A 22,945-nucleotide genomic window follows, 5' to 3' on the forward strand; every position below is an offset into this window, starting at 1 on the left:
AGCTTGCAGTTGTCTGCAAACTTTGTCAGCCAGAGTCCCTCCATGTTGGCCTGGACTTCTGAGAAGTAGACGCTAAACAGGAGGGGACACAGAACCGATCCCTGTGGGACTCCACTTGTGACTCGTCTGCTGATGGTCTGATGGTGAAGGATAAAGACATCAAAGAAAGACTATTAGAGCAGGAAAGGCTAACTTGAAGTGCCAAACTACATCTACCAATCAATTATCATTTTTGGTTCTTCCGGTTTCTTAAATTAACTGAAAACAAAGGGAAAGCATCAACTTGAAGCAGGGTTCAGTATCCTGCTTCCCGATGTTTGGACAGTATTCACAATGTGCACTTTTTATATTCAGGACTGAGAACTCCTATATATCCCCACACACCAAATTCTTTTGGTTGTCTGTCCTTCATCAGTGAACTATGTTACATATGGTGTGCTTCAGGGCAATTATCGTTTCTGGTGTGCATGCTTCCACTGGGAGAACTCACTAGATAGAACGGTCTGCGATACCAGTCATGCAGATGATACATCTCTTTCCTCAGTGCATAATGTCTGTTGTAGCTTTATCAGTAGAGGACTTAGAATGCATCCAAAATATGATGACTGCCAACCACTTTCAGCTCAATACTATAAGAGCACCTTAAAAAAACATAGTGCAAGATGAATGACATGGCCATTCACAGCACCTTAATAGAATCTTGTCTTCCAACCCTGGACCTAAGCATTATATACAATGGGAAAAGTCTGGCGTGAGGAAAGTGAGAAATGCTGGCATCATTATCGATAACAAACATACTCAGGGACACGTGTCAGCTATTGTAAAGACTTATTTCCATCTTTGAAATGAATAGATCTTGCATCAAGTATTTTGGTGGTTGTTCAGTGTCTAGTATCCTCTTGGCTTGATTACTGTATCCTCTTGGCTTGAATATTGTAAGTCATCCAGATCTCCGTTTCAGGAATATCCTCCACCAATGGTTGCCTGCTGCCCTTAATCTTTCAGGATTTAAGCCATCTCTAAAAACACATTTATTTTACTTAACTTATGGCACTGGATACTTTTTATCTTCTACTTTTTATCACTCAGTACTTGCCTATAATTATCCGTGCCTTTCTTTTTATTGACTTTTAATTATTTCAAATGTTATTTGTTGATAAATCATTTTTATTTTACTCCGTGTAAATGTTTTAAACTATGTTTGTAACGGTGCTAAGGTGACAAGCACCTAAAAAAACTGAATTTGAATATATACAACGTGAAGCACTACATATTTACCTACACATACTTAAAAATTATTGTTAGGATACTCAAACAAGTAATGCCTTGAGGGAAGGGGTATTCAGAAAAGCTGTTTCTGTAACACAAGCAGTGTTTTGCTGTTGTGACTTGGTAGTACTACAGAGCTAATTAGGGATTCGGAGATATGCAAAAGCCACATGAAGCAAAAGCACATTAGTGACTCCTTCATGTTTCTCAATCAAACATATAGCATATTTGTAACAACTATGTTAGTGCACTTCCCATTAACCCATACAATGCTGTTGCAGAAGCACCTACAGACACAAACACAGGAAAATGCATACACAGACACCCAGACAGCCTTTCTCAAACACACACACACACACGCATAGAGTCCAATAAAAAAACAGAATGAACTAAAAAATCTCTCTAAACCAGAAAAATCTCCCTAATAAACCTAAAATTTGCTGTCTTAAACACCTACCTCCAAAAGCCTTCAGGGTTCAGCTAGGCTCTGAACACAGGTAAAAATGTGCTACACCTAAGCTGTATTTATCACCTTATAAACCTATGGATTTAAATTATTGAATTTTGTAACACTTTTGTCCACATTACATAAAGTTACTGTACAGCAATTTTAATAAGCTATTCTCAGTTGAGCACAGCTGTTCTGATAAATGTTTGGTCTTCAGTTAGACATGCCTTGTTCAAGGTAACCTCATTATTGCAAAATAACTGTACAGTCAAACTAGATTACTCTTTTGTGGAACTAAATCAATTATTGGATCTCTAAGGACAATGCCGTGACTCATCTTTTTTGGAGAGCTTTATGTTGCAAATGCAGATGGATACCATGTTTATTTCAGCACACACTAGCCTATTTTATTTTAAAAGATAAAGGAGTATTTGAGTTGTGAAGACTTGAAAAGGTAATATTTCAGAAATACAATTTTATAAATGCTGATGAACGATTCAAGTTCTATTATTGAATTTTCAACTTTTCTCATGACTCTTGCAAATTAATAAGGCACTGTTCTGGGGTCAGCTACATGCGATAGATATATTTATGGAGTATAACATGTAATTACAGCTCCAGCAGGAAAACGACCATTTCCTCTGGAAAGCTACATATTGTTTTTCAGTATCTATATTTCTTGGCTAAGAGATCCAGTAACCTCAGGAGGTAATATTCTCAAAAGGTGTCACATACTGTGCTGATATATGATTTACTGAATCCTGCTTTGGTTGGAAGGCCCCTCACAACTAATGTAAATTGCTTCAAGGTTTTATGGCCTTAACTGATAATACTGGTTAGGTGGTCATACAGGGTACATCCCACTGCATGATGAGTGTGGAGTGCTTAATCTTTGTAAAATGATCCTTGAAGGACTATCCATTTGTACTGAATGAGAGCTGGAAGGGGCAGTACCCTTGAAAAGAATCATTTTATTTTGTACTATACATCAGATGGGAATGGCTGAAATGATGCCAGGAAATAAGTAGTTCTATTTGTACAAGAACAAGCTGATGGGAGGAAACAACTTTAGACAAGCACTACATACAAGTAAAAGGAGACAAAGAGCATTACATCCTGTATGGGTGGGAAAGGGGTGTAATCCCAGGCATTAGCATGAAACTGATCTTAAACAATAAGTGGGACAAGGATACTTTAGTTAGCAAGCATGTCTACATTAACTATATTGTAACTGGGTGGATGGAAAAGGGGAGTACTGCAGGCAAAGGAAACATTTATATGAATTGTATAATGATCAGGTGATGATAGGGAGGACAGCTTGTTCAATAAGCACATTTAATACTTATTTTCCAGGATTCAGAAGTGGGGGAGTGAATAAAAAGCTGGACAAAGAACAGTTATGTGTTTATCTTGGAGGAGGGACACCAAGGACAATAAAGAACTATGTATTAATTTCACAGGGTTTAGAGGTTGAGATAAAGCAATAGGGAGAACCTGGACAAAGATCAGTAACATTTATTTTTCAGGGGTCATGTGGAGGGAGGAAATACATCCACAGCAACAGATAGTTACATACTTATTTTACAAAGGTTGAGCGAAGGAAGAGAGATTACCTTAAATAATGAGCACATCAATGATTACACTCTGAAGCTTTTTATACACATTAAATAGGGATAAGATTAACAGCAACGTAAGTCATAAATATACTGCCTAAGCAATGCAACAAGTCTGGGGTAACTTAAGGAAAAACATGAATTGCTCGTGCAGTGCTGCTATATGTCTCTTGCCTCAGTACACTACTGAATTAGCCCAGACAAACAGACCATATAACAGGGCCTTCTGGATGCCACAGTACACAGTCATTGAACACACCACTAGAACCATTGTTCAGATCGATCTACTGTGGATCTAGATCATGTAGTACTTTTATTCTATCTGGATCCTTCTGTGAAACTACTGTGGGCACAATCTATTCTGCACTCCTTGAATAATGAGTCTCCTACCCATATAGGTGCTTTCAGTACATTGTATCCAGTATGAAATTTTCAGTGAATTAACAGCTGTTATACAGGGTTCCAACCAGCGTAAGCCAGGCTCCCTTTTATTTCTTTTTTTTAATCAGAGTTATGTGCTTGATGTAGGATATGCCACTCAATGGAAGTCGTTAAAATGCCACTGCTAGGCAGTGGACTTAGGGCTGCCTCTCCCCTTTTCTACGGTGTGTATGTCTGACTTTATTACAACAGAGAACTGCACAGAAGCCATCATAAACTAAATGAATTGTACTAACTTAAAACTTGGTCATATCAGGACAGGATATGATCACATGTACTGCCATTCAACAATCTAATCATATATACCTCTCCATTCTTCTACACTACAGGATCAGGATGGAAATTATTTTTGGGATGTGACTCGCTATCACTGAGAAACCATGTAGTGGCTTTCTTCAGACCTTACTACCAACAATGGATCATCTCCACATTCATGCACTCCTACAAAATCTGAAAAGGTGTGATGTTTGACCTATATAAAGCGCTGAACATGTACATATAACAAGACAAATAACCCAATCCATGCTACAATTGACAAAAATGTTAATATTAAAGATTTTGGGCGCTATTTATCTTGTTACATCTCAGTAATATAAGAAATAAATGCCAGTCCAATGCTTTATATAAGCATATTGTTAAACATCCTACAGCATGTTTTAAATTCATAATTATTGATAGGTAACAGGAATCTGAAGGCTGTCTGGCATGACATTTTGACTAAAAAAGAAAACTTAGATTATCAAACTGGGTGGGGGGTTTTCCCCTGGAATGAATGAGCACCTTTAAAATATAATTGAACTAATTAATGAGAAGGGTGGATCCACTAAATTATATTGATTATATATATGGTGTTGAAAGAATGTTTGAATATACAATACACTGAGGAAAGCCAATGGGTCGAAACCAGTTTGGGTTTTTTATTTAGTGTATTTTTTTACACTAATACGTCTATTAGGTTCATAGGTAGGTACTAGGCTATTGACCCTAGGGCATAATTAAGCCTAGCCCAAAATTTTGTGCTATCGCCTCCCGCCAAGTGGTTTAGTTACCTGTGCCCCTGTCGAGCAGGGCCACAGATGTGATTCCGGAGGTGAATTTCCTATTTCCCTTCCACTCATCAAGATTTCTCTTGAAGAGTGCCAACGAGGAGCTCTTCCTCACATATATGGGGACCTTATTCCAGAGCAAGGGGAGTCTCTGGGACACGAATCTGTTCCTTCAACACGTCCTGTTTATTGATGATGTCAGGTTTATGTCCCTTGAGCGTGTACCTTTGGTGGATTGGGTTTTCCTTAGGTGGAGCATTTCTAGCAGTTTGGGGTTTGACATAGCCTTGTATGTCAGGCATAGATCACCTCTGAGTAACCGGTAAGCGACCGAGTACAGTCTGAGTTTTTTAGCCTCATGGCATACGGCATCTGTTTAAGGCTCGTTATCCTCATTGTGAGGTACTTTTGTGGCCTCTCAAGTTGTTGCAGCTGTCTTGTTAGGTACATCCCAAACGGAGCATTATATTCAATAATGGGTCTAATGAGTGATGAGTAAAGGGGGGCAATAACTTCCTTATTCCTAGATGCAAACCCCTTTGTGATAAGGTGGGCCATGTAGAAGGATTTTCTAACCACCTGACAATGTGGCTGTCGAAAGAGAGGTTGCTATCTACCCGAGTCCCTAGGTCTCTTATCACACTCTGTGATAAGTGGGGTGCCACCTATGTTGTAGTTCATAGGTTCTTGGTTTTTCCTAAAGGGGATAACCATGCACTTTTTGGCATTTAGTTTGAGGCCATGGTTTTGGCACCACGCATCTGTATCAGTAAGACCCTTTTGAAGGATGTCTACATCAGTAGGAGTCTCGATTATGGCACCCAGTTTACAGTAGTCTGCGAACTTTGTTTGCCATAGTCCCTCCGTGTTTGCCTGTACCTCAGAGAAATAGATACCGAACAGGAGGGGTCCCAAGACTGAGCCCTGTGGTACACCACTAGTCACAGGTTTGAAGTCTGATCTAGTGTTTCCTATTCTTACTGAATGGGTTCTATCCGTGAGCCAGTTAGCGACCTATCTTGTAATGTAGGGGGTTTTATTTAGGTTGGTGAGTTTGTCTATAATTCCAGAGAGTGGAATGGTATCAAAGGCCTTTGTAAGATCAAGGTATGCTGTGTGAACCACCTTTCCCTCATCTATTGCTTTAGTGACCATTTCGAAGAAGTCAACCAGATTTATGAGACATGACCTTCCCTTTACAAACCCAAACTGGGTTGGGTCTAGGGTTTGTAGTTACCAATGTCATTGTTTATGAGTTCCATGATGATGTGCTCCATGGCCTTGCAGATGAGACTCATCAGGCTGATGGGGCTGCAATTCCTGGGGTCAGTGGTTGCACCTCCTTTATGGAGTGGGATGACTGTTGCCATGTGCCATGCTGTGGGCACATAGCCTGTGGTTAAACATAGTATTAAGGTGAGGGATTAATTCATTTTGGAGCTCATGTAGCATGCAGCCTGGGATGCTGTCTGGTCCCATGGATGCTGTGTTTCTCGCCTTGGAGAGTGCTGTTTTCACCTGGGTGTCTGTGATTTTAGGGGCAGCACAATCATCTGGTATGGATATGAGCCCTTTGGGGGGAGAGGGTGGGGTGAAGTTTGCACTGAACATATCTGCCACTATATTGGCGATATCAGTCGGTTCCGTGAATTTTGAACCATTATGCTGAAGCTTGGATCAGATCTGAGCATTGCTATTAAGGTTTTTGACATAGCTAAAAAATGCTTTGTGATTGTCTTTGGTGTCTGTTGCGATTTTTCTTTCAAAGCTCGCCGTAGAGTTTTTTTATGAGGGTTCTTAGTTTTTTGAAAAGGTTGGTCAGGGAGCTCCTCCATTCCTGGGTTTTTACTTTTTTTTTTTGCAGTAATTTCTTCCTTCTATTATAGAACTTGTTTATGGCTGGGGTCCACCAGACTGGTTTCTTCTTTTTGAAGGAGTGGGTCTTGGTCTTGTTTGGGATAGCATGGTCCACGCACTCATGTAGGTGCTTGTAGAGTGCTTTTGTGTAGTCATATTGACATTCTGTGTGGGAGTAATGAAGTTTGCCACCTCTGTCTTAAGTAGCATAAAGTTAGCTTTGGAGAAGTTTTTCACCATGGTTTCTTTTGGGACGGAGGATGGGGGTGGTATGTGGATATCTAGGGTGATGAGTTTATGGTCAGATCTGACCAATGAGGAATTTACCACAGGTGTGGAGTATTTGTCCCCCATGTTGGTGATGGCCAGGTCAAGTATATTTTTACCTCTTGTGGGGGTGTTTACAAGCTGGTCCAGAGCATTGGAGTTAATGTATTCCAGGAAGCGCTGAGCAAAGGTATTAGTACTTTTGCAGTTTTCCCCAATTGATGTTTGGGTAATTGAAATCACCTAGTATAAGGGTGTTTGGTTGGATTATCATGTTTTCCAATACCTCGAGGAAAGCGGAGTGAGTGTCCTGGGGCAGGGAAGGTGATCTGTAGCAAGCTACAATCTGTACTGCAGTTTTGCCCATTGTCAGTTGCACTTGGATGATCTCTGAGACATCATACTTTGCAACTAGTCTGGAGGTGTGGTTATCCTTGATGAATATGGATACGCCTCCTCCCTTTGTATTTTGGTCTGGGTTTTGCGGCCGAAATGTGTGGTATGAGTTGTAGCCTGTAATTGCTGGGGTGCTCTCTTGAGCCTTGAACCAGGTCTCAGTTACTGCACAAATATCGATGTTCTCCATGTTGAGGAGTGCCTTGAGAGAGTGCATTTTGAGGTTTAAACTCCTAGTGTTTAGCAGCATGACCCTCAGTTTATTATCGCTAGTACTTGCTACAGTGGTGGATTTGTTGTTTGAGCCTTGCCTAAAAAAGGAACTATGGGAGTGGCAAGAGCCTTTGCCAGTATCCTGAATCCCAGGGGTGACAGGTGCAAGCCATCTCTGGCGAAGCATCGAGGCTTGTCGAGCATGTCATCCCAGGCAGACAGATACTGGATCCCCTTGGAATGACACCAAAAACTGTTGAAATTTATCATTTCTTTCTTGTACTGTGGTATCATACTTGGTGAAAGTAAGATGCCACTCAGGGCTAGGGTCATACCTGCCTTGATTACAGAATCAGAGAGCTCTTCTATGTCACTTTTCATGTAGTCCAGGGAGGTACTTCTCAGGTCATTCACACCAACATGGACAATGACAGAGTCGTATTTGTACTTGTTGTGGAGTGACCTGAGTGCGTGGGTAATGTGACGGATTCTGGCACCCGACAAGCAACTGACAGTGACTTTCTCTTTATCCAGCCTGGTGAGAGGCACATCGGTGTGCCTGACTATGGAGTCACCTATTACAAGTGTGTTAGGTATGGTGTTTTGCCTTAGGGGCTGTGGTTGTGCGGCACACTGGTTTTTGTGGTTATGTGATGATTGCAGTGTGTTTGTGGGTGTAGGTTGCTTGCGTGTCTGCTTTGGAGGTCTCTGTTGCTTATGCAGATTTTTATTTAGAGGCTCCAAATATGTCTTTTTGTATCTATGTGTGGGGTTAGCAGTTGCATGTATGGTGGGACTATGTGTAGTAATTGGTGGGCTGCAGGTTGGTACCTTCTCCACATGACTGTCAGTTCCAGTCGTGACTGGAGAGAGCTTTGCCTCAAGTTTAGCTATGTAAGTGCATCTCTTGCAGATTTTGGTGTCTTGTGGTAGGAGGAGCGGGTCGTCTGTGTACATGAGGCAGTTGTTACATTGCCTCAGGATGCCCAAATTCATCAGGTGCACAGGAGAACACACTGGGAGCTGACTCTGACATTACTGAATGGGTTACTCTTATTTACCTGGTGAGGAGAGTAATTTGACTGTTCCCTACAAACAACTGCTGGGGATTGAGTACTATAGTTTGTTAGTGCTTCTGTCTCTTTTTGGGGCAAGTGCTAGTCTGAAAGCGCTGATTTGAGTGCTAAATCTGGAACGACTGGCTACTACCAAGGGCAAAACTGAAGAACAGACTCAGTGGTGCCAGGGATAGTTTAACCCTAGCTAACCGCCGCTGCACTATGTGCAAAACCACGCAAATGCGTTTTTTATATCAGAAAGATTAAAGAAATAGAAATTAGCCCAAAATGGTCAATAAAACTTCAGTTTCTGAGCAGAAACCACTCCTCCAAGGACAGGTAGGCTGTTCAGAGCTTCCCACTGTCACTGGTGAACAAAGAAACTTCCTTTTTTCCCCAAGTAAGGTATGGCAAACACAGAAGTTTAAACACAGTCCAGGTATCAGCAGGTATCTGAAACTGGACTTCTCTAGCTTAGTAAGGTGGGAAAATAGCAAGTTTTTGTAGTTTTTTTTTTTTTTGATTTTTTCAGGAAGACAGTAGAAACAGGTGAAAAAACGTTTCCAGTGCAGTAATGGGCTGTCGCACGTGAGTGGGAAGCCAGAGACAATTAAAAAATACAATTTATAGCAAAAAAAACGACTTATTAAAAGTGCAGGCACAAATAAATGCAATTTTGCAGTATAAAATGTGTGTTTTGAGAAGCAATAAATATTAGAAAATGAGAGTTTAGGCGAAAATAGCAATAAGCAATCAAGAAAAGACAAAAATGGTACTTAAACACTCCAAAGCTTCTCCTTTTGTCTCTGGCATTGTAGGTCTCTGCAGGATGCCTGGGCAGGATCTGCTGTGCTTATATAGACGCAAAAACTGCGCAAATGCGTTTTTTATATCAGAAAGATTAAAGAGATATTAGCCCAAAATGGCCAATAAAACTACAGTTTCTGGGCAGAAACCACTCCTCCAAGGACAGGTAGGCTGTATGTTAAACCTCTCATAGGAGTGCTGCCCGTTTTTTTGTGTTTGGTAACATAGGATTTACTCGCAGTTCGCTTTGCTTTATCAAGCCAACCATGGGTAAATCCTGCATTACCCATACACAGTTGTGGATTGCTAAAATATTAACTTTTAGTAGGAGAGTCTAAAGTAACATTCAATTAGAGTGCATATGTTATCTTTTATCTATTGTTATCATCTCTGGGCGATGCAGTGGTGCAGCGGTTAATAGTGTAGCATCACAGCAAGAGGTTCTCCGCATAGATTCTCAGCTGGGATGCCTTCTGTGTGTACTCTGCATGTTCTCCCTGCGTTTGCATGGGTTTTCTCCAGGTACCACGGTTTCCTCCCACATTCTAAAAACATGTATCTGGAGCATTTCTCCCTGGGCCTCCTCTGAAAATAGGCTCTGTCCTAGTCAGACTTTCCCGGTCAACAAATGTTAAAATAAATAAATTTTACTGTCAAGAGCTTTATACATTTATTACTACTACGTGTACAGTTATTATCTCAAATTTTGAATTAAATAAAGTTAACACAGCCTACGCTGTGTGATATTTTGAATTATTATGAATCCCAGCCAGGGTTAATGGGGGCTTGTGAATAAGCTGTATAGCCTCTAATTATAAAGCACCTTGTTTTACACACATCCCTGTCTACAAGTACTAGTGATACATGCGTTGTATTCGTTTGTTGATTAAGTGGACAAGAATTATCACATGTGGAGGCTTCTTTTTTCAGGAGTGGCCTGGGAGCACTTGTGGTCTAGGTCAGTAATTTGCTAAAGGCTGTAATGACTGGAAATGGACAATGAGGTATCAGATTTCATACCACAAAGATAACACTCATTAAAAGTTCACAGCTATTTTCTTTTTTTATTTCACTACCACCAGTTTGACCATCTAGCTGAAATGTCACCTGAATAATGCAATTCTTTCACTCACCTATGTGGTACAGAACCCCACAAGAAGGATTACACTTACAGTGACCATACTAAGTGATGGCAACAAACAGAGGTGAAAGTTGAACACCAAGTGTCATAATCTTTAAAGAGGCAAATGACAACTCTTGCAGTACAAAAGTGCACCAACTGCCATCTCAGGTCTTCTTCTTACATGATCACCTTGTCAAAAATCCTGGTCTCCACCATAGGATCCATCTGCACTGGACACCACCATTCCCCTTCTCTTCAGAGACAGAAAAGTGGCCACTAGCCACTTAATCCTATTCCTCCTGGCCACTTCCTCATGTGCAAGCTCCGTTACTCATGCAAAGCAACCTAGGCCATAGACAAGGCCACAATGTTCATAACAATTAAGCCTAACATTTGAGCCTCTGAACTCTAATGCTAGAATCAGTGTACATACCTGTATACCAAAATATATCCTAAGTTAATAAAAAATAACAGAACCACTGCAGTTTCTAATCAACACTTAAAATGTCATTTGTGTAATTCCTGTGTCCTCTACCTGCTTTTGCAAGTCATTTTAATGTGCCTGTTCTGATGTCAGACCTGAAAGTAATGTACAGTGGTGAAATACAGTGCTTAATCTTGGAAGGATGAGACTAACTACAACCACTAAATATAAAACATCAGAAGATGAGGCAAGAATACGTAAACTTAAAAGAATATTGACTCTGCCCTTCATCTGCTGACAGTGTTTACTGTGCTCAGCTTAGACTCACACTGTACAAAATATATTCAGTTTAGCTTGAAGGACACAAATGATGAAACTGTTACTTTTTGAGAAAACATTTCTGTCATCAAGCAGCACAAAGTCAAAACTACTATCAACTTAGTTATCAGTAGTAAAACTATTAATGAGCTAGGCTGGGGTGTCTAATTTTAAGAAGCAGTTAAATGGACTAGACTGACCTGTATTTGTTTTTTGTTAGCTTTGGTAGTTCAATGACAAGCTCTCTGCCTCACCCCTCCAAGGTCCAGAGTTAAACCCTGACCTACAGCCACTGCCTTTTTGGACAATGAAGCTCCTTGTCTGTGTGCATTTCTTCCCAGGCACTCTGGTTTACTTCCAAAATCATGATAACCAAATACATACGCTAACAGAATACAATGAATGTGTGTGTGTGTGTGTGTGTGTGTGTGTGTGTGTGTGTGTGTGTGTGTGTGTGTGTGTGTGTGTGTGTGTGTGTGTGTGTGTGTGTGTCTATCTTTCGTTCTCTCTTTCTTTGTGTTTGTACATATTATATATATAATGTAATGTAAGTAATAAACATAGCATGTGCTGAATATTCCAATTAGTCTGTTCTACCTACTACTAAGGAAGATGCTTTAAGTGTAAAACATACAGAAGTTGGAATAATCACACTTTAAGATATCACACACGGAAATGCTTCCTTTTAATCCTTTACTTTGGTTTATGACCCTTTTAACATAAATATAGGCAAACAGTTACTAATTAACAAATGACTAGGGTGCAGGTTATCTTATCTACCAACATAGCATGTTTACAGATGAATAAAATACTATGCACGTATGCCATGTAAGAGTTTTCAGATTAATTCAATAGGTACCTCAAATGCAGAGTAATTTAAACTACTGAATGAATTTTGTTTTTACCATCAGTGACTTCTTACCTGACTATCTAATCCCAGGCATAAGAGCATGAAGAAAAACAGTGCAGCCCACATGGGTGCCACAGGCATCGTAACAAAAGCTTCAGGGTAAACTACAAACACCAAACCAGGCCCTAGGAAATGCATAAGATAAGGAAGGTTAGATTTGAAACGCACTTTCAGTATTCCTTCCTCTGCTCTTCTCCTTTCACTTGTTTTAAACTGTACACTTGAACTTAAATGGAAGGGGCAAACATATGCTTTGTACTGGGATCCAGTCCCAAACAGAATTATTTTTCACAGCGTCTTAATGAACTTGCATGCAAAGACAACACTTTGTGATGTGTCACTTGCTGAAATGTGTGTGTTCTCATAGCAAAAAATATAGATGGAGTAGAAGGCACATCTGCTGCATACAGCTACACAGAACTGTACGTTAGCACTGAAAAACAGAGGGCACTTAATTGTAATTTGCACATCACCAAAACAAAACTAGATTTTTCAGTTGATCACTTTACACAGAAGTACAGCCATGCAAAACAGATTTGAAAATCTCTGAACTGCCTTATTTCTTAGTTTGTTCACAACAATAAGCACTCAAAATCTTGAAGTCATGATACTCGCCTTTAAAATAATGCCACGTGAATGCTACAGGCAATACTGAAAACCCTTGCACCTTGGTACAAAACAGACTCTAAATATTTATTGAAAGTAAAAATCAGACAGACTCCTACATGAGGTTGGGGGCTTTCTGGTGCACAGTTTGCATTTTTATACCTGTTTTATTTTGCACAAAGAGATGCAGCCAGAGACTTGGATGAGCTGCTCGCACGCAAACTAGACTACTTGTTTGGGATGAGGTGCCGCGACCATGGGGAGAGAGTGGATTTGCTACACCTCAACTTGAACTCAGAAGCAGTGATCGGGAGGGATATTTATGTTTATGGAGGAGAAGCTATAGATTTAGGGACCAGTACAGGAGTTTAGGCTTAGGGAGAGATCGGTGACATTAGTTAAGTTTAAGGCAATGGAAGGGAGCTTTAGGGTTACAACGATAAAGGGGAGTTTAGGGTTAGGAAGAGACTGGTGACTTTAGGTTTAAGGTGTTGGAAGGGAGTTTTAGGGTCACAAAGCTGGAGAAGAGTTTAAGGTTAGGGAGTAGGAGTGGAGTTTTAGGATTAGGGAGCAATCAGGGACTTTAGGTTTAGGGAGGGAAGACTGGAGCTTTAAATTATGGGAGGGACTGGGAACTTCAGGATTACAAAGGAAGTTCTACAGTTAGGATTAGATATAGGGAGGGAGTTTTATGGTTAGGTTTAGTGTTCTGGTAGGACCTGCACTTCAGTATGATCAGATGGAAGGGAGAGGACGGTAATTCACTAGGATCGCGCTACTGACAGGGCACTTACTAATTAAATCAACTGTCAGCACACATGTTGTGGGCTACTAACACACAAGTACTTGTAGTCCCAGAATACATTCTTGTTCTGTTGTTTTTACAACTGCTTTTCTTGTTTTGCTTTTCCTACAACTTAAGGATGCAATTAAATGCAGTGATGGCAGGACTGAACTAGTGCAGTGAATCTATATTTAAAAGCATTAGGTAGGAATAGAATAGTGACTGTATATTCTTCATCACCTTTAATAGTTTAACATGTTGCAAAGGTAGGTATATATATTATATCATACCAGCTCCTTTACCATGCACACAAGGATTTTAATTTAAAACGTCAGAACTGCTCATTCAGTAATTGCAAATGTTTCTTTTTCACTTCATAAAACACTAATTTAAATTTTCAAATCAATATAAAAATAAATCATTAAACATTTTGTCTAAAATGAAGACAGAACAAATTTGAATCTGCATCCTTTAACTCCTCAAAATGCAATAATTAAAATTGGATTGATCTGGTCTCTGAATGCGCTGCATCTTTTCCCCAACTCTCAACCAATGAACGCAACAATCCTTCTACTCTTTTTCAGCATCATTCCGTATGTCATTCCAACTCAGAGTCCAAAAATAAATGTTTACAGTTAACAAAGAGGCATGTGGCCTAATGCTCTGTAAAAACCTCTCCAAATAATGACTTCAAATCATTGCTCAAAGGAAAAATCAGAAAAGAACTACCAAAGGTAGCGGGGTGTGTGTAAGAAAAATTGCTGAATGATGTAGAATAGCCTCCATCTCCTCCGTGATCTATGATATAGAGTAGCAAGGCTTTTCATAAATGGTACTTTGTAAGAGTACCGGACAGCACAAACCAAAGGAAAGGACTTAACACCAGTTAAAGCAAAGGAACAAGTGTAGCACATAGCAGAATGTAAGTTTTGCACTGTGCCATCCAGGGGCTATTCCTAATTCTGCATGGGGCAACATGGCACTGGGACTGGCTGCATGCCATACTTTTTAGCAGAACAATATTTATGTGGCCTCCATGGCACAGGCAGCTAGCACTGCACCAAAAATCCCATACAAGCTGAGCCATGCAAAGCTACAACTTTATGTATTTTAACTGCAGTCTTTTCTGTCCCAAATTAGCTGTTGTTCGTTTTGGTTAAAAGACCATTTTTAATTCCTGAAATCTTTCAATAATTACCAAAACTCCACTCCCTACAAGCACTCTTTACTATAGAAAACACTGATACACTTATATATGTGTTGTCACAGAGACTTGGTTCAAGACCTCTGACAGCACTACATCACTGCAGGGTTTCAATACATACCACACATTCAGGCCCACTGCACCAGACAAAGGCATTAGAAATAGCAGTTTGTTCATATTTGTAAAAAAAAAAAAAACACCACTTCACCTTCAGATTTGTTAAACAAGATGACAATCTGAAACGCCTCCATGATTAACTTAATTTATTGACATATGATTACAGGGAAAGTCCAACTGGGTAGAAGCCAATTTTCAGAGGAGGCCTGAAACGCTCCAAAGTATTACAAAACATTTTAACAACCATAATTTTACAGTCTTTAAAAATAATACAGAAAACAATTACAGTTTAAGTAATTATACCAAATTAGACATAATATGAAAACATTGGTTAAGAACAGATACAAGTTATATGACAATGATTTAATAGCTAGAGAAAGTTTTGCCAGTTTAGAGAGAAAGTAACGGTAAGTTAGTATAATACAAACAGGAATTGCAATATGAAGTGAGAGAAGAGCAGGCTTGTTGTATACTTTCAGAGAAAGCCAAAGACAGAGCTAGATAGAAGTAAGGAAGTGAGTTATGAAGGCAGAGTAAGGAGATGTAGGGTATCAATAGGTATTTGTTCACATTTAGGGATAGAGTTTATGGTGCGGTTGAGCAAGAACAGAGGCAGCTTTTGTCTAGGAAGTCTTTCAGAATGGTTTTGAAGGACAGGCAGTACAATGGATACTGGTAAGCAGTTCCAGGCCTTAGCAGCATGGTATGAAAACAGGCACTGTACAGCCGATTTGGCAGGTTTGTGGGCAGACAGGAGTGTTTGGTCACTGGATTGTAATGACTGACTGGGGACATAGTTGTATAGAATGTTACTGAGTGCTGGACAAGCACATGGATTCTGGATAATTTCATAGGTGGTAAGAAGCTGTGTACATGTTAGTTGATGGGGAAGCTCTAACCAATTTAGGCTTTTTAGTGCTATACAGTGACAAGTTCTTAAAAGGGTATCTGCTGCAAATTTAGCAACTTTGTTATAGCATTGTTCAAGTTTTGATTTTTGTGAAGCCTGAAGGTTAGTAAGGATGTCAGCGCAACAAAGAAGAGTAGAGAGGAGATATGTAATGGCAAGTGTGTCTTAAGTTGCATCGGTGAGAAGGTTTTTGGCTCTATAAAACAAGCCCTGTTTTTGACGAGTTTTTCTTATACAATTTTATAAACGCAGGTTGAATTTAAGATTATCATAGACTAACATGTTGTGATAGTTTCCTGTAAGAAGTGACTTCAGTAGCTGTATTATCAAGAGAGAGGACTTTAAATGTTGTTTTTTTCAGGAGAGAGAGAGAGATTTGGGGAAAAAGTGGTAGTCTGTTTTTTTTTTATTTTTTTTTTAGGTTTAAGCATAAGCTGTGAGTAACAAAGCCATGTTTTAGTTGCTGTTAAAACCTTCCTAGTATTTTTTTGCAGGTGTGTCATGTTGTCAGATGTGCAACTGAGTATGGAGTCATCTGCGTACTGTATTAAAGAGGCCTGTTATGTGGATGTGTGGAGGGTGTTGGTGAGAATGTTAAATAGGAGGGCAGCAAGGTGAGAGCCTTGGGGTACACAAGTGGTGACTGGGAGCTATGGAGGGTGGAGTGTTATTTTACTGACTGATACCTATTTTGAACCACAGAAGGGTGATCGGGGAGACAGAGACCTAATGAGGACATCTGAAATGGAAGTTTGTTGCGACAAACTGTGTCTAAGGCTTTAGATAAGTCTAGAAATAAGGAAGAGACTGGTTTGCCACTATCTCTACCTTTACTGACAGTATTCATATATGTAAGAACTGCAGTATTAGTACTGTGGGAAGGATGGAAGCCATGTTGTGTGGGGGACAAGAATTCATCCAGCAGGAGATAGTTTAGCAATTGTTTTTGAATACATTTTTCAAGTATTTTGGAGAGGGGTAAGATTACTATAGGTCAAAAGTTAGTAATTTCTGTTGAATTTCCTCCTTTGTGCAGAGGGATAATGTGTGACTTTTCCCAGAGAGAAGGAATGCGGGATTCTTGAACTGACCAGTTTATAAGGATTGAGACAGGACAAGCAATTCTACTGGCTGCTATTTCAATGTACTCACTTGGAATTTAGTTATTCGATTAACTAAAGCTTCAATGTTGTAATATAGACACGTAGTTTTATACAGGACATGGGCACAGGTTTGAAGGAAAAAGTGGATGTGGTGATACGTGGCAGCTGGGCAGGGTTAAAATTACATGTTGGGAATTCTTGGTTAGTGATCAGACTTGAACTGTATTGTGGTTTTGAGTGATGCATTATTGGGAGCGGGGTTATTTATTGTCAAGATGACTGTCCAGAATTTTTTAGGATTGTGTTTACCATTATTCTGAATATTATTACATTAATGTTTGTCTTCATTAATTTGGTTTTTAGTATGATTGTAAAGCATTCTGAAATGTTTAAGATATTGTGGTGTTTTACATTTTTGCCATTTTTTCTATGTTTTTTTTCTCTATCCTGCATTAGCATTCTACTTCTTTTGGATAGCTAAATTGCAAACTTGTTTTTAGTCTCTTCCTTCTTCCACCTTCAGGTCAAATTATAACAGAGAGGTACAAAGTATAACAGGTTTCCTTTCATTTCCCGAAGGCAGAAACCTGGCAGCCAGGAAGTCTGAGTAACTAACATATACAGTGTAATCTGCTGGTCAAGAGAAAGGACAGTGGCCAAATTAGTAAGTGTTCTTTAGAGTGCAAGGGGTGACAGCAAAACAACAAGACCCTGTATCACATCATAGCTAAGTACAGGGCCCCCTCTATGTCCCCCTCAGCACATAACTCCTATGTAACTAGTACTGCGTCCCTATGCATTAAGCCAAACACCATTTTCCTCGAAAAGTTCGCATGCCCCTCCATCAACTGGGAGACATATACATTCTCTAGCATGTATTCTCAGAGATTTCTGTACTTCATCAATGTAAACTCTGTGGACCAGTTAGTCCACACCCCAACCAGGGAGTATAAAATCCTGGACTTGGTCCTCATTCTTATAGGACATCACCTGCCTACCAGTTGTAATCCCCTCCCTGGTCAAATTGGACCACAAATCAGTCACATTCACCATAAGACTGAAGCCAGGAGTATCCTTCAATAGCTCAGTATTCAGAGACTTACGCCAAGGCTAATCTACTGAAACTGAGTGACCTGGCTAAATTCAATATTCCCTTCCAACTTGATGACCTGACTGCTTATGCAGAGTTATTTACAATTCTATGTACAAGTAGACAGCTGTATAAAAGCATCTGCCCCCCCAGTGAAGTAAATACAGTGGTCAATTCAAAAATAAACACCAACACTGGAACCCCAATATAAACAGCCTCTGTAATAAAATAAATAAAAATTGCACATAAAAGTAAATATAACTTTCAAAATGCAAATAAAGTTCTTGCTAAATTTAACAGAGAAATCTGAACTCTGATGACATCAATCAAAGCCAGATATGAGCTAAAAGCAGCTACATAGGGAAAGGATAACCATAAAGCCTTTTTAACTGTTAGAAACCTTAGGAACAAGTCCCAGCAGTGTGCAGAATAATAAATTATATCACATACTTGGACCCAGAGAACACAGCCAATCTACTAGCACAAAAATTCAATTCCAACTTCATCCCCTTTCCCTCCTGCATTCCCAGATTTCATACCCATATCAAATCTCCCATGAACAAGTCATGAAGGCACTATCCAAGGCCTGGAATACTATGGGGTTGGATATCATATCAGATGGCTTAATGACCGGCTTGAAACAGGACCCATCAGGACCCCATACAAAGGCTATTCGATGTCAGCCTCCAAACAGGCTTTGCACTGGATGAATGTAACACAGCAACTGTCATCCCTTTGCACAAAGGTGGTATGTCAACAAACCCAAGGAATTGCAGACCCATAAGTTTGACCAGCCTCATATGTAAGACTTTGGAAAGGCTCAATATAGAATTAATAAACCAGTATGAAATTGTCAAGGGTAGATCATGCCTACTTATGCAGGTTGACTTCTTTGTGAAGGTTACTGAAACAATGGATGATGGCAAGTCAATACATAGAGCATATCTAGACCTTGCAAAGATGTTCCACACCCTCCAATGCTCAGGTATTGTAGATAAAGTATCCAAGCTAAATGCTTGGACAGCAAATTGGCTCAAAAACAGAACTCAGGAAATTAAGGTAGACCGCTCCCCTCCTCTAAAAGAAACTGTTAGAAGTGGTGCACCCCAAGGTTTAGCCCTTACTCCACTTTCCTTTGTCATTGACTTTTTGGTGGTTAAAGCTTCTATAAAGGATTCATGGCTGACCAGGTTTGCAGATGACAGTAAACTTAGTGCCATTATAAGCTCTCCAGAGGACACCAAGATCCTCAAAGTGGGCCATTCTCTTGTAACTACCACATTAACAACACATCCTTGAAAATCTATTAGTTAGGGACATTGGAACCTATGTAAACAATGATCTGTCCTTCGATCACCAATTATCTGCTATTGTAAGAAAGTAATTGTACAGTGTATTACTGAGTGTATGGCATCCAGGTCCAGTGATGTGATCATTCCACTATATTCTGCACTCATCAGGCCAATCATTGAGCATAATGTCCCCTTCAGTATCTACCTGCCCAAACATTAGACATAACTTGAATTCCCACAATGCATTGTTAGGAAGAATCAAGGATCAAAATCATAAAAAAAACTAGGCAGACTATCTCAAAGCCTCATCTCTTTTTTTGGATGACTAACCTAGAGAGCAGGGAAAAATAGAAGTGGCAAAGTTGTGTGGACTGTCCCATACAAATTCAACTAGTCAAACACTCAAGTAACATTACTGTTTACCTCTAACCAGCAGGATATAGCTGTGTCAGTTGTAAGATTTTCCACCCTGACTTAACAATGACGTACCTCAACTATGTTATACCACACCAGTATAGCAGTACATATGCCTGACCATAAACACAATTCAGTTTCAGTAATCATTCTACACATCCTGCCTTAGGAGGGGAATAAACATATCAGAAGACAGTTCCATACTTTGTAAACATGTAAACGTACTGTACATGGAAATAATTTTCCACTACCTTTGACAAATTATAGCCAAAAGGAGAGTAACATTCTTATGTACAAGCTGGTGAATCTTTTCAAAAACTCTTTTCTGCAAAGTTCTTTAAAACCTCAAATCAAAAGACATGCTGTGAATGTTACTCCCTTTAGAGTATCTTGGGCAATGCACTCACCTAGTGGGGTTGCAATTCAGGTCAACATTATCAACTTTTTCAAACATGTTGCTATCCTTCCAGCTCCATATATCTCATCCTGTTTTGCTTATTCAAACACTAAAAGTCAGTACTGCATCCTGTTCCTTATGAGTCAGAGAGGCTGTATCTGATCAATTCCTCATCCACTGCCTTCAGGACAGCATGTCAACAGATCTTTCTGTGCCTGCAATATCAGCTGGGCATAAAATATTTAATATCATCACATTTTATCATCTCAAAGAGTTGAGAATAGCAGTTCCAGCATAAGAAATGAAACGTGTAAAAATGCCTTTGTTTTTATAATTTAAATTTCCCTCAAAGTTAGGGGCACTCCTTCTAGAATGCAGAATGGCTACATGCACCCACTTCATCACACCCAGAATAGTGATAACATGAGGTCAAGGGTGCTTGATAGATTGTGCTAGTCACCTCTGCAAAAAATAAATAAAACTAAAAAAGAAAAGCAGACAAAGCCAACAACACAGACTTGCTAATAGTATTATTTAATGAATACACAAAGCTGTGCAACTATATTATTAAATATAACTGTGTAGTGCTCATTCTGAGACAACCTTTTCTCTTGTTTTCTTGTTTTAAACATTAATGAGCTTGCACTAAGTGCAATGGGAAATAAGTATTGTAGGAGAATGGGTATCGTCACAAGAGCCTGAAAATACAATTTCAAATTCTCTAAAAGACAGAAGCAGACAGAGGAAACCTTAGCCCCCCAACCAGATGTCACACGGGAATGCCCCTTACAGCAGTATTCTCTGAAGCATTAGAGTCACCTGCAGCAGCGCCACTCTTTGCAGTGGAATTAGAAGAGACACTAGCCACCAGTGAACTTCTTGAAATGGACGAAACTGAACGCAGGTTCTTCATTCAGTTTCATCAGTGTACACACAATCTTTTAAGTTATACCAGCTGTTCTTCTTGTAGCTTTTATTAGTCCATCCCAAGATTTCAGCTGTGTGCTGCATTCCTTTTAATCTGGCCACAGATCTTACAGTTTGACATTTTTTGAAGCTGATGCTACAACCTCACAGCAGCAATCAGTACCAGATTCTTCCATACTCAGCTCAGAATTCTCTGTGTCATCTTCATTTCAGTTTTCTGAGTTCACTGTCATTTTTACTGGCATACTTACTCTCACCTTTAATTGTGACTTTACACAGCCTGGAATAATGCATCCTTATCCAAATACCACCATGCCTCACAAATACCACAACTCCATCCCAGTCATTGACAACTCAATGCCCTTTCCACTCTGTGCGGTCGACACTTCTGTAGTACATACTGCCCCCATCTCATCTCTAGCCTTTCATTTATAGCCTGAAGTTGGTTCTACGGTGCATTTTGAATTCTGTCCAAACTTTCAGCCTTAGCAAATGCTATCCTTAACATATGTAATAATGAAAATTGTACTCCAACTGACATGCTCTTTGTGGTCCATCCTAGATCAGGCAACATATCAAAACAGAAAGTAGATTTGGGTTCCAAAGAAACACAAACTGACTTGGACTGCAGCCACAGACATTTTGCATAGTATTTTCTTACCAAAAGACTCCAATCTAATTCTATTTCCAAATCATGTACACTACTAGCCTTTACTTTTAACATACTGTCTGTTTCTTTCTAGCATCCCATTGCTCCAAAAAACATATGTGACTAAGATCAGTGTCAATGTAGATCTTCTCCGCCATATCTCCAATTGCATTATTGAAGTTTTCACCACGGTCACTGAATAAGTTCTGAGGTGGACCATGCTTGCTCATCCAGCAATTAATACATTTCTTTACATTTCTGAAGGCCTCTGAGTTCACAAAGCTTCTGCCACTGAAACACAAACTGAACAATGATATGAAGGTACCAAATGCCAGGTTAAAGTTCATGTACATCTTCAGCAACTCTCTCACTGCACTCAGAAGCTAGAGGCACACCAACAACTGGCATAACCTTAGATCTACTAGGAATCTGTCTGATAAAAGAAATACACTCAGGGGCATTGTTTCCTGGAGTAGAAAGCAGCTTCTGTAATGTGTCCACAAACACTTGTCCGCATGAATATGTCATTTCTTTAAAACATTCTGTTTCTCCATCCCAGTCATTTTGTTTAGAAAATGTGAGGATCTCATTCTCTTAACTCTACTCAAGGTGCTTATCCAGAATGTTGGCCTAATAATGTTCAGATCTAGTAAACTCAAAAGTGGCTGGTTGTTTAAACAGCACTGATTTATCATGTTAAATGTTCAATATTATTCCTGCCCTTCTTAATGGCATGTTATTCAGTAACATAGGTATCGCAACTGGAACTACATTTGTTTCAGTATCAGACATAATTCATGCTATGTTTGCTGGTAATTCAGTCTATTTTTGGACACAATGCGTCAGCTGACTGATGATGATCATCCCCTTCTTTGTCAATGGGCCCATTCATTTAAAGGTCAACAGAGATGGGCCATCATTTAGTCGGGGTTGGTTATTTCTTTTTTAAATCCCATCCCCTCCACCTATCCAATGATGATCTGTGAGTAAGACATGCAGTGGACATCACCAGTGAACCATCCTCAGTTCCACAAGGAGTTGACATTATCCAGACATTCCACTCACCCACTCTGAGGCGCCACTTGGCTGTGTCTTCTATGGGGGATATCAGACCAAACACATATGCCCCTGAGTGCCTGTACCCCCTCCTTAACACAGACAAGCAGAGTCTACACCTTCATTCTTCCCTAACCCCACAAAGCTCCTATAGTACCAGCTTTGTTAACTGAACCCCAGTCAGCTAGGTTCCAGTAAGTGTATCA

At 39.7% G+C, this 22,945-nt stretch overlaps 1 protein-coding gene across 1 annotated transcript in view; it reads right to left on the bottom strand.

Annotated features, from left to right (window-relative positions):
* Positions 1-22,945, bottom strand: part of LOC122799397 (sodium- and chloride-dependent GABA transporter ine-like) — a 372,008-nt gene that overhangs the window by 129,535 nt on the left and 219,528 nt on the right. Inside the window, exon 8 of the mRNA XM_044068418.1 lies at positions 12,203-12,315. Within this exon, the coding sequence (XP_043924353.1) occupies positions 12,203-12,315 (113 nt within the window). The remainder of the gene's footprint in view (positions 1-12,202; positions 12,316-22,945) is intronic.

The sequence above is a fragment of the Protopterus annectens genome, chromosome 4.part0, assembly GCF_019279795.1.
Source record: "Protopterus annectens isolate FY-2018-M chromosome 4.part0, PAN1.0, whole genome shotgun sequence".
In the NCBI taxonomy this organism is placed as follows: Eukaryota; Metazoa; Chordata; order Ceratodontiformes; family Protopteridae; genus Protopterus; species Protopterus annectens.